Source organism: Pholis gunnellus, assembly GCF_910591455.1.
Source record: "Pholis gunnellus genome assembly, chromosome: 18".
NCBI lineage: Eukaryota > Metazoa > Chordata > Actinopteri > Perciformes > Pholidae > Pholis > Pholis gunnellus.
In genome coordinates, this window is record NC_136545.1 from 5,778,672 (window position 1) to 5,792,777 (window position 14,106).

Consider the following 14,106-nt stretch of genomic DNA (forward strand, 5'->3'; position numbering starts at 1 on the left):
GAGACAAGGGGGGGACATGTGGCACATTTTCGCAACCAACCAGACACCACATCAGCTGTTTGCAGTAATCCCCCAGTGGTACCAATCCGGGTGGAAACGGACCAGGTGCTCGCAATTCTTAATGATTGAAAACCAGCAGGAACCCGAATGGAGAAGGATGGCACTCCTTGTTTAAAACCCTCATCTCTTTCACAGCTGAAGGTGTTCTAATCAATTAAATTTTGTTTATGTTTACATGGATTTGGGACCTGAGAGGCATCAACATGGGGAACACATTGGACAAAGCTAGAGGACAGAGATGAGACGTCATCAACGATCAGGCAATCACAAGGGTGCAAAAAGTATTTCCTTTATTATCTTCACTGTCATAGTTTAAAATTGTAGTTATACATTAGTAGCGGCATCATCATAGTCTGACCTGTCCACATTTTAAATACGTGTGGAGACATCAACTGCTGCAAATCCATGTGCAGCTTCTTTTACCAGTACACACAGTAGCAGTAATAACGTCTGCAGTAGTTTAAACACTTTTAAGTGACTTAATGCCTCAAATCTTTTCTTTTAAATTTTCCAACACATCCAAGTACTTAAATTGGTGCCGCAAAAGTCCAGTGTCAAATCAAAAGGGTTTCCCTGTTGCGCAGTACTGCCTCGGAGCTGTGGTGCACCATGGGAAGACAATACTCAAGATCACTCAAAAACACGTGTACGGTCCAGTTTCATTTCACAAAATGGGACGGAACAAATCTGGTGACATTTTAACTTTTTTTTTCTCTTTAATATAAATATGACAATCATAATAATTATCTTTGAATAGGCCATCTCTTATACCTGACTATTGTCGAACACAAACAAAAGGAGGAAGAGGAACCAATGCACGAAGATGACGAGACATAGAGCCAATTCAAAAAGAAAAAGAAAAAAGAAGTGTCTTCTTGAGTCTGGACCTATTTGACCGACCCAGAGCCTGAGGCACAGCAGCAGTGGGCGGGACGACTCCTCAATCTGTGAATACAGACGAGTGCACTGTGCTTCTCAGACTGCCGGTGGCCACCGCTGAGGTGTTGCTGTCCCGTTAGTGAGAGCGGCGAGTGAGTCGGGGACTGTGACTGTTGAGTACGCATGGTTTAATGAATGAGGGGAGACATGTGAAGAGACTTAAAGAAAACTATGACAGTACAACAGATGAATTAATAAAAAGGTGTATACAAAAAAGAAAAAGTGGCATTTTTTTTTCTTAGAAAAATAAACACTACAATGGCACAGGACAAGAAGGGGACATACTAATTAAGTGTTTTTCATTTTCTACCACAGGGCCATGGGGGGGAAAGTTATAAAAATAAAGGTGTCTGTATTCAGAATTTTAAGGAAATTAAACTTGTTTACCCATGTTACCCCAGGGGGAGAAAACGGCAGGTGGGCTGGCCAAAAAAAAAAGCCATACCAAAGTGGGGAGGGGGAGGGGTGGGAGAATTGGCACAACATCACTTAAACAACAAGGCAGGTGTTACTCTGCCACGAACAGGCTGATGATGGGCAAGAGCGAGGCTTCCTCTGTCCACATCTAGAACAAAGTGGCAAAGTCTGGTCACCCAGTAGTGACGGACAGGGATGCTGGTTGTTGGCGTTACAGCAGATCACCCTGGATGAGGCTGCAAGGGAGGGGTGGGGGGGGGTGGGGTGGGGGGTACACATGACGTTACCCGCGCCAGATCTCACGTTCAGCTCACCGCGTCGTTAGTTCACTTTGTCCTGGAATATGTAGAGGTTGTTGGTCGTCGCCACTGCGATGATGTTGTCCTGGGGGTGCCAGGCAGTGTGAAGGATCTTCTTGTTGAAGTCCAAACTGTCCACGCTGATTTCGTCCTTCTTGCGCTTGCCGCCCGCGCACACTTTGCGGGGCTTTAGGACCTGCATGGGCTTGCTGTTTTCTCGCGAGGCCTCCAAGGTCACGTCCCGCCGCTGGCCGCGGTCGAACATCCGGAAGAAGTTGTTGTACGAGCCGGTCATCACCACACTGATGGGGGGGGGGGGGGCACGAGACAGATGTGTGAGCCTTTAACATGAACGACCTTAGAATAATGATCACTATCACAAGATCCACGTGTTTTAGGTGTAAATCTGAGAAACAGGCTTAATGTAAATGCACCATTGGTACGCTGCTTTTATTCAAATATATTTAACGCAACTTCTTTTTTTTAAAACTCAGACAGACTACTAAAAGTAGGTCTTGCGAGCAGCACATTTAAATCTCAGTTAATAGTTACAAGACTATGACTAATTTGTAGGCACAGTCAGTAAAAATAAAAATAGTGACATTATTTTTCAAACACAGCACCAACAAAGTAAAGAAAGACAGTCCAACTTCAAAAGATATTCCTAAAAGCCTTTTGTACCCCTGAGGGGTTGGTTGGTCCGCCCTCCTGCACGTCCTCACCTGTCATTGCCATTCCAGCAGCACTCAAACTTGTCAAAGATGCAGTCATTCTCGTACAGCGAGCACAGCTTGCTCCTCAGGTACTCGTGGACCTGGAGGGATCAGAGGCAGGTGTGAAGGGGCCACCAGGAGACTCGCACATCGCTGTGAGCATCGCGCTGTGCACGTTAACGTCAATGTGCTTATCGCATAATCTAGAAGCTGATCACATCGGAACAGACTGCAGTCTATGCAAAGGCCAGAGAACAGCAACACCATGAATTTATGGTGCCACCGAGTGGTCACTGTGTGGAATTTCAAGTAAGAAACAAAACAAGGTGTGGCCACTATTTGTAAAGAGGGGAAAAAAGAAAATCTTTGCTTTTACATTTAAATTAGAAGCTACAACACAGTATAAACATTATACATTACAAATGCACATTGGTCATTACATTTGAAATAAGAATACAATTATGTTTAGTGTAAAAATCACATTTAGAATAAATACTACCTTAGTGTAATTTCTGTTAAAACCTTAAGAAAACATTACTCATCTGACTTTGAACAATGTGAACTTAATTCAGATGTTAAACAAGGAAAAAATCTAAATGTTCAGCCTACAAGCCAAGGTGAATTTTAGTTCTATTAATAAATTAAGTTTGTTTAGGTTCAATTCAAGTGGAGTGATGCATGACGCTGACTTTAAACTCACATCTTTATCGGCGTGATAAAAACATTTGCTGTGCAGCACAAAAACTAAACACCCGGTGTTTTTACGTGCTAATGACAAATTGCTCATAACCCGTTTACACCCGACACATAGACACTTGGGTCAGTCTTACCTGATAGGTCTCCACCGGCCTGCTCTCCATGTTCAGATCCCAGATCTTAACGGACAAGTAGTCTCTGGTCATCATGTAGCGTCCGTTGTGGCTGAACTTCACATCCGAGATGGAGGATATGATCTCGGAGAAGAAGGAACGATTGCTGGGATCTTCCGGCTCCTCAAATACTGGACAAGAGGAAGGAAACAGGACACAAACACGAAGATGAAATGCAGTCTGAATGCAGCATAGACAGGTTTCTCCACAGTGCATTATCAGGTGAGCCTGCTCCTGTTTTTGAAAAGGCTAAACACGAACAAGCCGGTGCTGAATCCGGAGGCTGCGTTACACGCGGGATTCAGCCGGGCGACGCCGTAGAGGCAGAGCATGATTTCTGAAGATATCATCCTTAAAACGCTGCAGTTTAGGGGGAGATGGTGATGGATTCATGTCTTGTTTTCATGTACTCCAGAGAGCCACATAGCACACGCGATGCTCGTAATACCACAGTGAATACGCCATCGATTAAGACTCAGCCACCTCAGACTGTGTCTTTCTTTGAGCCCCGTCAACATCGCTGCTCCGGCGGTGACTTTTTCCTGACTGCTGAGCTCCTGACAAACTCCAGAGTCAGAAAGCGTGATGTGTTACTATAACAACCAGCAACTGTGAGTGGTCTCTAGCTGTGAGACAACTGCAATATCAGACGTTTTAATGCAGCGACATAATATAGTTTGGGCAAGTACTTTCCCTACTTCTCTGCAAAAAATGATGGTCCTCCAGAAACGTTTTGTTAGGATCGCAACCCGATCACAGTCACACTCATCTTCTGCTCCTCTATTTCAGAAATTGCAGATTCTCAATATTTATAACATCAACACTTCCCAAACTTGTGTTTTCATTTATAAGATACTTTCTGGTGAAGGGAATATTCCTGATCATTTCAAGACTTACTACAAATTCAATTCACAGGTTCACTCATACTCAACTCGCCAATCCTCACATCTTCATCCTCCTAAATTACTGACTAGCAGAGGTCAATTTTCAATAAGGTTCAGGGGAACCAAATTATGGAATGACTTTTCCCACTTAACTAAAAAATGTCTCTCTGTAAAATGTTTCAAAAGGTGCCTAAAAGAACATCTAACTGCGGTCTTGTAACAGTCTTTTATGTATTATTGTTCATGTCTTTCTTGTTTTGTCTGCTACATTACATTTATAATTGTTTCACTCATAGGGACTTGTATTACTATTGCTTATGAGCTACTGCAGGTGTATAAACCAACATCACTGAACAAACACAGGACAATGCTCACTCTCACATCCACACACATGCTCGCACACACTTGACACAATTACATTATTTTTTATCTTATCTTTCATTCTTTCTTCCTTTCTTTCGTTGTAATGTAATGTCTTATTCATACTTTATGTTTGTAATTTTGAAAAATTTTAATATTATATAGGTGGAGGCTTCAAATAAGCCCAGTTGGCTTTCTGCCTCCTCCTGCACTGTGATATTCATTTATCTCTGTTATGTTTGTTTGTTTTGAAATTTTATTGTTTGAATTGTGCAAATAAATAAATATTGTGCATCATGTTAGCGAGCTAGAGTTAACAAATGTCCACCACATACAGATTCACCTCTAAACAGTAAATTGTACTATTTTTAAGCACGTTGTTTTGTTTCTTAATACTGAACACATATATAAGCAATCATGACATTGTGGCTCCCTGCTGCGTGCACATCCTCCATTGTTTGTGAATGGGACCCTCCTCTAGTCTCCAGAGAGAGAGTATGAGCGAGAGTGTAGTTCAATGCCAATCAGGGGGGCTGAGCTTAATGAATGCGGTACTTAAGCCATCTGTCGAGGAATGGTGATTTAAAAAAGGGACCAAAGTGGGCACTCACACTTGGAGTGCTTGTCGCACAGCGCTGACGCCCTCATGTCACACAGACGGATGGTTCCTTTGCTGCTGCTGTAGACGAAGGTGTTGCACTGGAGAGGATGGAACTCCGCTGCTGTGATCACCTCCGTCAGCTCCTCCATGTTGGCCGGTTTGATGTCAACAATGTCTTAAAAGAGCAAGGGGTTAGGGAACAAACCTGTTTGGGACGGTGCCTAGATCCGCCCGGCATTAGACGATCTCATATTCAGAGAGGAGTTTCACGGATTATAAACAGCGACGAGTATTTAAAAGGATACTGAAGCTGCGGTCGGTGATCTCGAGGTTCCAGAGGTTGATGCGGAGGTCGTCTGCAGACAGGTAAGTCTCGTCGTCGCTGTTGACCGAGATAGAGTTGATATGGTAGGTGTGAGCGTTGGCGAACACCCTCCGTGGACTGGCTTCCACCATGAGGTCCATGGGTATTAAAACCGGTACCTGAGAGGAGCACAGACGGGACATGATCTGAAACTCGTAATAAAAGACAGGAAGACGTTGTGAAGCCCTGAAAGCTCCTTGTGGCACAAACTTCTAGTCCATCTCAAAGCTCTTCATAGACTTTTTATTACCAGAGCATGTAGGGTGTCACGCAGTAGTCTATGTATTTAATTAACTAAGTTAGCACTAACACACGCTCTAATTTTCAGTCTAATGAAGAGATGTGCTTCCACGACGGGTCATAAGAAGATTACAGATAAGCTGCACTCGCTGGCTGCAGAGTCAGTGTAAATTTAGCTTCTCTTCCGAGTTAGAGGCCCACCCATTCATAATTTGTAGATCGTACTAAACTGTTACCTGTGTAGATGCACGTTGATAGGCAGCCTTAGTTAAAGCCACCACACACCCATGTCACACCCACAAAAGGTGTTGTCTTATTGGTATTTCGGCTGATCTCAGGAATGTCGGCATAAAGACGGCGCTTGGCTAACATTTAGCTTGTCCTATTAGATGACTCAGTTCGTTTTGTCACACCTGTTCCAGTTAAGGCAGGAAAACGTACTCCTGTAAGATTCTTTGAAATCCATAATTTGGTGATCTCAGCAAACTGCCAGCACCCAGGTTGAGCCTACAAAAGAGCCAGAATAACCGTAACCACTTAACCGGTTTGCTCAGATGACCCGCCCACGTGGTTATACCGACGCTTGATGAGATGCAGTCTGCATTACCTCCCGAAGCAAACCTTCCAAATTGGGCAGCACCGCTCTCTCAATATACCAAGCATCAAATACATTGTGCAGAGATTATTTTCAGTTCTAGGTGGAAGCTGGTCTGGCTGCGTTTGATTCAGGGACTGACCCGCAGTCCTGTGATGGCGTTGGGGTCTTTGTAGCGTCCGTCCTCCTCTTTGAGATTATAGCCCTCTGGTCTCTTGTCTCGTTCACTGATTTTCCACAACTTGATTGTCTTATCTGTCAAAGACAAGAATAAATATGTAAATAACAAATATAGCACCCAGGACAAATGCACACTCTTTGCCTAGAAAGGTTAAAAAGAATTTTTCAGGACGTGATGTTTTCAGTTTGCATATTTCTGAGAACTTTGAATCTCCAGTGACAATTGAGAGCTGTTGGTTAATTAGTGCCTTTTGGCATTGATTGAAAAAAAATAAAAAGAAGCACTTAAGGTCTTCGAGTAGCTGGTCTACAGCCACAGACTATATAAAGCCATTAGATGTGCCCATAAGCTGCTCTGCACACACAGAACCAGTAACGTATCCTCTATGGGATGACTGCGTCACTGTGATATGATGGTCCAAGAAAAAGAGAGGAGAGAGCCTGGATATTGTGTTTGAGGTAGACAGCAGAAAACATTACTCATCAATACTCAAACTACCAGGAAGATTCCCGGCAATTCTGCCGTCTTGCAGAGAAAACTCTCCTTACGTTTTCTGACATCATTCCAGTTCTTGCTCACATTTGACTGTGAAGTGTGGAGCGGGCTATTTTTAGTTTCTCTGTTAATTATGGTTTTAATGTCACCGGTATGAATTGGAAATGAAAGTCACGACAGATTGCCGTTAAATATCTGGGCACGTGTGCTCAATTAGAAATGACTAACGTACCGTTAGTTGACAACAGGAACTGAGCAGCATTCTTCTGAGGAAGCCAACGAATCTTGTTGATCTTCTCTTCTATTTCCAAACTCTTCAAGTAGTCAAACTCTGGCTCGTGGCTCTGGAAAGTGCTGTAAACGTTGTATTCGCTCCGGAACTGAGGCTGATTCTTATTCTGCCCGAGAGAGAGAGACGGGCAAAATATCAGACAAAAAGATGAAAGGAGCAGACGTTAGGACAAGAAGAAGCCAGTGATGACCACTTTTGTTCTAAATTCAGGCATGCAAACATCAAGGGGGAAAATGGTGACAAAGATGTCTGACTAAGAAAGCAGCGAGGATAAGGAGTTTGGCTCAGGGTTTGTGTGTTCCTCATCCGGGTGATGTGCACATCTGGGTCGATTGTTTGTTGCAGATGTTGGATGCGTTTCCATTCATATAGTCTACGGCACTAGAGATACGCCGACACAGCATCCTCGTCTTAAACACAACTCTCTCTTGCTTTTATATTACTTGTACCTCTATTTCCTGCTGGAAGATGACTACACGGCCACCCTTGTCTCCTGTGGCTAGCAGCTCCCCTGTGTGGTTAAACTCCACTGTGGATATGATGTCCGCTGTAAAAAAAACACAAAAAAACATGGACATTTAAACTTGCACATATGATATAGACCTTTAAAATTGGTGAAGAGGGGGTAAATACTTAAGACCATGAGGAGCCACTCATTTAATCCCAACTAACCCTGGATGTATCTGTGCTAGAATCAGAGTGCACTAGATGGACACGTGTGTAGGCCAGAGGTGCCAGAGCATGTAGAGCAGATGGAAAAGGATCAGTAAACTAGTTCTCCCCCAGCGTCACACGCTTCCCCCAGCAGTAGTATGTTGCTTTATAAACAGAAGCTCGCTCACACACACACGTACACACTTATTTTACCCTTTGTTACCCGCTGGAGCAGAAGGACAATGCTGCAAAAGGTTGTAGGAGGAGGTCTTTGTGAACGTTGTACCCTGAGGCCAAACGTAGGGGGCAATATATTTGGACTATACACATACTTAAAACTGCTCTTCTACTAGGGAAGCAAATAACCATCTCATTATTATTAAAGAGGAATGTCCATCACAGGTGTAACAAAACAAAACTCACAGCAAAGCAACTGCCCGCATCTCTAAGATGCATTACATATTAATGGATAGTGGAAGTCCCTCTTTGTATGTGGACGCTGCATAAATCAAGAACAGTGAGAGTGAAAATGTAGGCCAAGGATAATGTACCATGTTACTGTCACTCTACTGTCAGTAGGGATGGGTATCGTATCCCAGTACTCTTACTGATACTGCTCATCGGTTCGGTTTCTTTTCGATACTCTTACTACACAATTAACAAAAGAATCAACATTGCTCTATTGTCCTTGTTAACAATTAGTCTTTCTTGAGCAGCAATACAAAAAGTTCCAAAATCTTTCACGGTTAAAAAAATTAGCTACGCGATTAGCTTTCATTCATTAACCTATTCTTATCTGCAAACTCCGCATGGCATCGCTAGTGTTACCTGCAGTGGACGAGGACGGACGGCTGCTCAACAAACAGTAGAAAACTGAGCATTTCTACATTTATGTTATGCTTGTTGGCCAAATGTTCTGATAACCTGCTGCTGTTACCTCTCTTACTTGTGAGGGTTTTATTGAGACGAGAGTCATCAGCATCTACTGGAGTAAAATGTAGCCACACTTTGGACCTTTTTGGTCTCGCTGACATGAAGTGTGTCTCATGCTGTAGTGAGCCGGATTCGGTGTGTGTGTGTGTGTGTGTGTCAGAGTAAAGCACAGCTCCGCCCCTTGTGCAAAGACAGGCACAGAGACAGAGAGGGGAGGTTGGCGACGTTGCTATTTTCTCATTTTGTAACTTCTAAAGAACTGAAAGCAGAACCCTTAACCCCGGATCATATCAATATGGTTTTACTCATTTAGAACCGGTTCTCATTTAGAAACGGGTTTCGGGGGGGGGGGGGGGGGGGGGGGGGGGGGCCTCCCTAACTGTCGGAATGTGTGAAAAGGTTGAAACATACCAGACTGCTGCGCAGCATTATGAACTGAACATTACTGTCTTGATCTGGTTGTCACTGTTTAGATTGCAGCTGCATGGCCAACCTTTGTGTGTTCGTAACAACAGACTTCACTCAAAAGTGTGGCGCGATCCAATAACCTAGAATTACCTGGCAATTTGAATAGCTGGCGAAAATAAACATGCGATGAAATACAATCAAGAGAACTATTCTTACGTACATTTTCTCCCAAAAGGTGCATGAGGGAAATATTTTCTCTCTTTGGGTGCAGCCACAGTTTCGCAGAAGGACCAACAATAGCGCTGCATTTTGGAGGCAGTCGTTTGTGGTGTTTGTATCACTTTGTCCGCCACATTTACATCAACGAGGGTAGGCAAAATAACAAATTGGCAACTCAGTGCAAACTCAGTGCAACATTATCAGGTAACGCACAGCACCGGCCAGATACATGTGTACGCACACATTGGAGGTAAAATACAGTGAAGCGCTGTGTTTAATAACAATTCTACCCGCTGTGTCTGATAAGCCTTCACACTCATGGACCTATTATTCAGAATCTGTGAACCTCTGTCCATCAGCAGCCATCTGGCCTGCTGAAGGCTCTGCTGCAGAACTTCCTTATAGTCGGGACAGAATCCATCATGCAGGCAGAGCCAAAGTGGCACCTGTCATCTGATGCTCTTCATCTACCCAGCTCACTGTGGCTGCTGACTCTTTCACCATTCATTCATGAAATACTAAAGCATCCTCTGGGGGAAAAAATATATCCATATTTTGCCGTTTGTTTCCAAATTGATCTACAAAAGACTTAGTAGTCGGTCACTAGCCGCAGTGATAAACAAGGCTGCACTTCCTGTAGAAATAAGAACCTTCCAGTGACTTTCCGGTGGTAAAGTTGTGAATGTGAAGCAGGAAGAGGAGATCGGTTTGCATTAAGACTACTTGAACACATACGGCTCCAATAAAAACAAAGGTTGCTGTATGATGCGAAAACAGAAGTGGCACCACAGAGAATTATATGACGTGGGAGTTTAACATAATGAGCCTTTTGAAAAATGGCACCAACTCTCTAGTCATCTACATGATGACCACACCTGTCAATTGACTGTTAGGGGTTAAGACTGTTAAAGGGGTTAAGACCCGTCGTATTACCGTCCTAAAGCAGGGAGTGCACAGTTGCATCACGGCTCGTCACAGGTAAATTGAGCTACAGCTAGCCGGCGGGAAAGGAACAAATGTGGAAGACGTTGAGCTGCTGTTACACACTCTCCCTATCCGTGCTTTACAAATACTAGCTCTTGGCAGAGCTCATACCTTCAGCTACGTCATCATCGATGGCTCCTTTCACCTGAGAGAAGCACCACTGCATGTCACCTCCAGGTCCTGCAGACAAAAAGTAAATCAACATTTATACAATCACGTGATATGTGATCACGTGATCTTGTGACATCGCAAGAATCCCGCTCCCGTGCAATGTGAGGGACAGAGTGCCTCGGCAGTAATTAACTACACAATGTTTTACCTCGTTGATACTTGCAAATAGTTGCACATCTGTAAGTTCTTGTTTCAGCAAATTGGCTCTCTTAGGCAGTGTGGGATAATTGAAATGAAGTTGGAACTGCGGAGAGGTGGTAGACCTGTTGCGGAATATGTGTGGTCGTATATGTGCGGTCTCTCTCTCTAGAACTAAACTCAAAATGTAGATATTTCCTCAAGTGTTCCACACATGATACCTGCAAGGCCAGCTATGCTATGGGCACATCAAGAGGCAAAAAAACATTTATAATATTAAGAAACATGGCACTTGGATGTCAAAGATCTTTAAACTAATAAGAATGAATGCATCTACTAAATGAGAAACTAAATTTGAGCCTAAGCACAGTGGTTTTATCGCTTTGAGAGACAAGTTGATTGCAAATCATGTACTTAGCTCCAGATCATAGTAATAAAAGGTAATGGCAGTCTTGAAACAGCTCTCATTTTAAGGCTGGGCCACTGTTATACCGGCAGGAGATGCTCTTACGCCAGACTCGTAAGTTAAAAATACATCAACAAGAATAAACATGCTGGCTTGTTTGATGACCTCCATCATTCGCCTCAACAGGTTATTCCTCAACTCAGCTCATTGCACAACATAGCTAGATAAATTCCGCATATATTTTTTTTTTTTTAACACGTGATCATTTGTTATTACACAATGTAAACTGGTCTGATTTGTCGATATAACATAGTGGAACAGCTCTGCAGTATAATCAAGGACATTTATGAGTCACCGTGGCTTCATCATACACTGTATTCTGAGATGAATCATGATTTTAAAGCAAACAGCCAGGACAGGGTTGGTGCTGGTCAGGACTAAATGTAGCACTCCCATAGATTGCCTGCATTCCTTGCAGAAGAAAACGCACACAGTAAACAGATGTGTTAATGTTCAAATCATCCCAGTCAGTCAGTTTCAACAAAAGGATGAGGTGCAATGCCTCTGCCCTAAGACCAGTGACATTTCCCCGCCCAAATGGACCAAATGCACGTCCTAAACATGCCAGTAGTGACCATTTATTTGCTAAATTAATAAATAGCCAACAATCTCAATTGGATACAGTGGAGTTAAGCCGCATATCATTTTCAACAACTCTACATTCACTGCACAAGTATCAGCTGATGAATGAAATTTGAAATGCTAACGTTACGTTAGGGCAACCAAAAACCTCGACTATCTGAATCTTACTTGAGAGGAGAACATTTCCACTTATGCATATTTATGTCCCCAATACTGGCTCACATGACTCTTCAGTCCCTTTAGTCAGACATTGCACAGAATATGTAACAGCTTGTTCAGTCTGCAGCAGGCCTGGAGAACTAGCCTGCATGTGGGCAATGTCAAAGTTTGAGCTAACGTTAGCTAGCCTGGCTTGTCAAACCAGTCATGGCATGTCTGAGAAATGTGTGCACTGGGGCGAAAAACCGCAGAGCTATTTGCTTCAACATCAACAGCAGATCAGGATACTTAATAGTAGTTTGTAAATCCCGTGCACAAGTCTGAGAAGCACAACTTAGCGGTTTAGGGCTGGTGTTGCGGATAGCAATGTTTGGCTAACAAGGTTTGCAGCGTTAGCTAGCTAGACTGGTCCCGGCCGGTGGTAAACAAGCTATCGCTAGCTAGCTGTAGCCGGCAAAGACAGGCCAGATAGATGGGCGATGACACTCGAGTTTCCTGACTGGCTAACATTAGCACTAGCTGCTAAGTTGTGTTAGCTAGCAACCGTTAGCTTAACTGACACTAGGCTGGGCTAGCGAAATCTTGCAGCCGTCCAGAGAGCTCGTTGGAGCGGATTGTTGTAAAAACACCGGCCTGTTCGTGGTGTTTACGTGTGTTTGTGTGTGTGTACTGGTAGAATGAATTACCTGCCATGACGAGACAGACAGTGGAGCTTGTCTCAGTCAGTCACGATCCTGCTTCCCACTCCCACGCGCTGGTTAGTGGGGTCTGAACTTTTTCTTCCGCTGATTCTCCGCCGTTTGTCTGCGCAAACCTGAATGTCAGGCGCTAAATTAACCGCAAACGATTTAGTTTAATGCTCTCCTCCTTCTCTTTCCCGCTCCCCTCGCTGTTGTTTCACTCTATGTGTCAGTCACACTCTCGGTCTCTCTCTCTCTCTCTCTCTCTCTCTCTCTCTCTCTCTCTCTCTCTCTCTCGGTCTCTCTCTCTCTCTCTCTCTCTCTCTCTCTCTCTCTCTCTCTCTCTCTCTCTCTCTCACGGTCTCTCTCTCTCTTGCCGCATCCCACAAGTCACTTCTTCCCCACCCCTCTCTTTCCACACGTGAACCAAAGGGTTTTTTAGAATGCACGCGCACACATAATGGCAGACTTACAGGCACGCGCGTGCACGTAGATGAAGAAACACTTAGCTAGAACGGATGGAGAGTGTGTCAGACTATCCTACTGAATGAAGCAGTAGCCTAATACTGCCGCTTGAGCCACGTTTTTACGGAAGTATTCATATTTCTTGTGATGAAAAGCACTCAAGACAAAATACAATGTAGTACGTATTTGTTGCACATTTGGTCACAGTGAAAGGACCAATGTGGCATCTCTAAGTATCCATTTAAATGAGACTAACATTACAACTTATCAACCAATTCAGGGATGCTTTCTAAAGTTGTGGTCGTATTTTTTGTACGAAAGCTTTCTCAAAATGAATGAATATATTATGTCTAAGCAGACTGTATGTACTGCATTTATACTCTCTCCACTAATGTATGCACATAAATCACCTCTGTCTATGCAGTAACTAATTATACATATGTATTTGTTTCCTTTGCACCGACATGCACTCTTGCACTACCATAACACTATAGTATATACTGTGTATAGGCCTTTATGTATGTTTGCCCAACTTATCTCTTTATATTTAACAAATGAAATGTTGTTATCATCGCTGTAAATCCGCATTTGCATGCTCTTTAAGATGTGAGAGAAAAGAAAAAAGAGAATCTTCTTGACTTGAATAACTAAAGAGATTACCTGATGTCAGATTGTAACTGAAACAGTATACATCCAGGAAAAGACATACTCAGCTAAATTAGTGTACGCAGTCAGTTACTTTTCATTCGCGATGAAACATGAGCCCAATCTTACTCATCGTCCTTATCACTGTTGCACCATTATCTTCTTCTTCTCCAAACCGAAAGTAACACGCTGGAAGTACCGTATCGATTCTGAGCCATACTGACATTTGTATAAATGAGGCCATACAAAGGAAAGTTACCTTTAAAGTTTCAAGGGAAAGCAGAGCAATAAGA

At 43.3% G+C, this 14,106-nt stretch overlaps 1 protein-coding gene across 1 annotated transcript; it reads right to left on the reverse strand.

The window, feature by feature from the left end:
* Positions 1-339: 339 nt before the first annotated feature.
* LOC306710839 (serine/threonine-protein phosphatase 2A 55 kDa regulatory subunit B alpha isoform-like) lies at positions 340-13,016 on the reverse strand. Its single transcript, XM_079179543.1, has 10 exons — positions 12,710-13,016; positions 10,619-10,687; positions 7,759-7,856; positions 7,250-7,415; positions 6,484-6,596; positions 5,448-5,625; positions 5,153-5,317; positions 3,259-3,428; positions 2,438-2,529; positions 340-2,017 (listed from the first exon to the last, which is right to left on the reverse strand). The coding sequence occupies exons 1-10, from the start codon at positions 12,714-12,716 to the stop codon at positions 1,738-1,740; spliced, it is 1,338 nt and encodes a 445-aa protein (XP_079035669.1). The 5' UTR covers positions 12,717-13,016; the 3' UTR covers positions 340-1,737.
* Between the last annotated feature and the right edge of the window lie 1,090 nt (positions 13,017-14,106).

Bases quoted from the DNA above. Each gene is read 5' to 3' on its own strand.
- LOC306710839 (XM_079179543.1), bottom strand. The intron at 6,597-7,249 runs GTACGTTAGTCA...TGTCTTTGACAG, and splicing joins GTTCCTGTTGTCAACTAACG to ATAAGACAATCAAGTTGTGG. The intron at 5,626-6,483 runs GTCAGTCCCTGA...TGCTCCTCTCAG, and splicing joins ACGCCATCACAGGACTGCGG to GTACCGGTTTTAATACCCAT.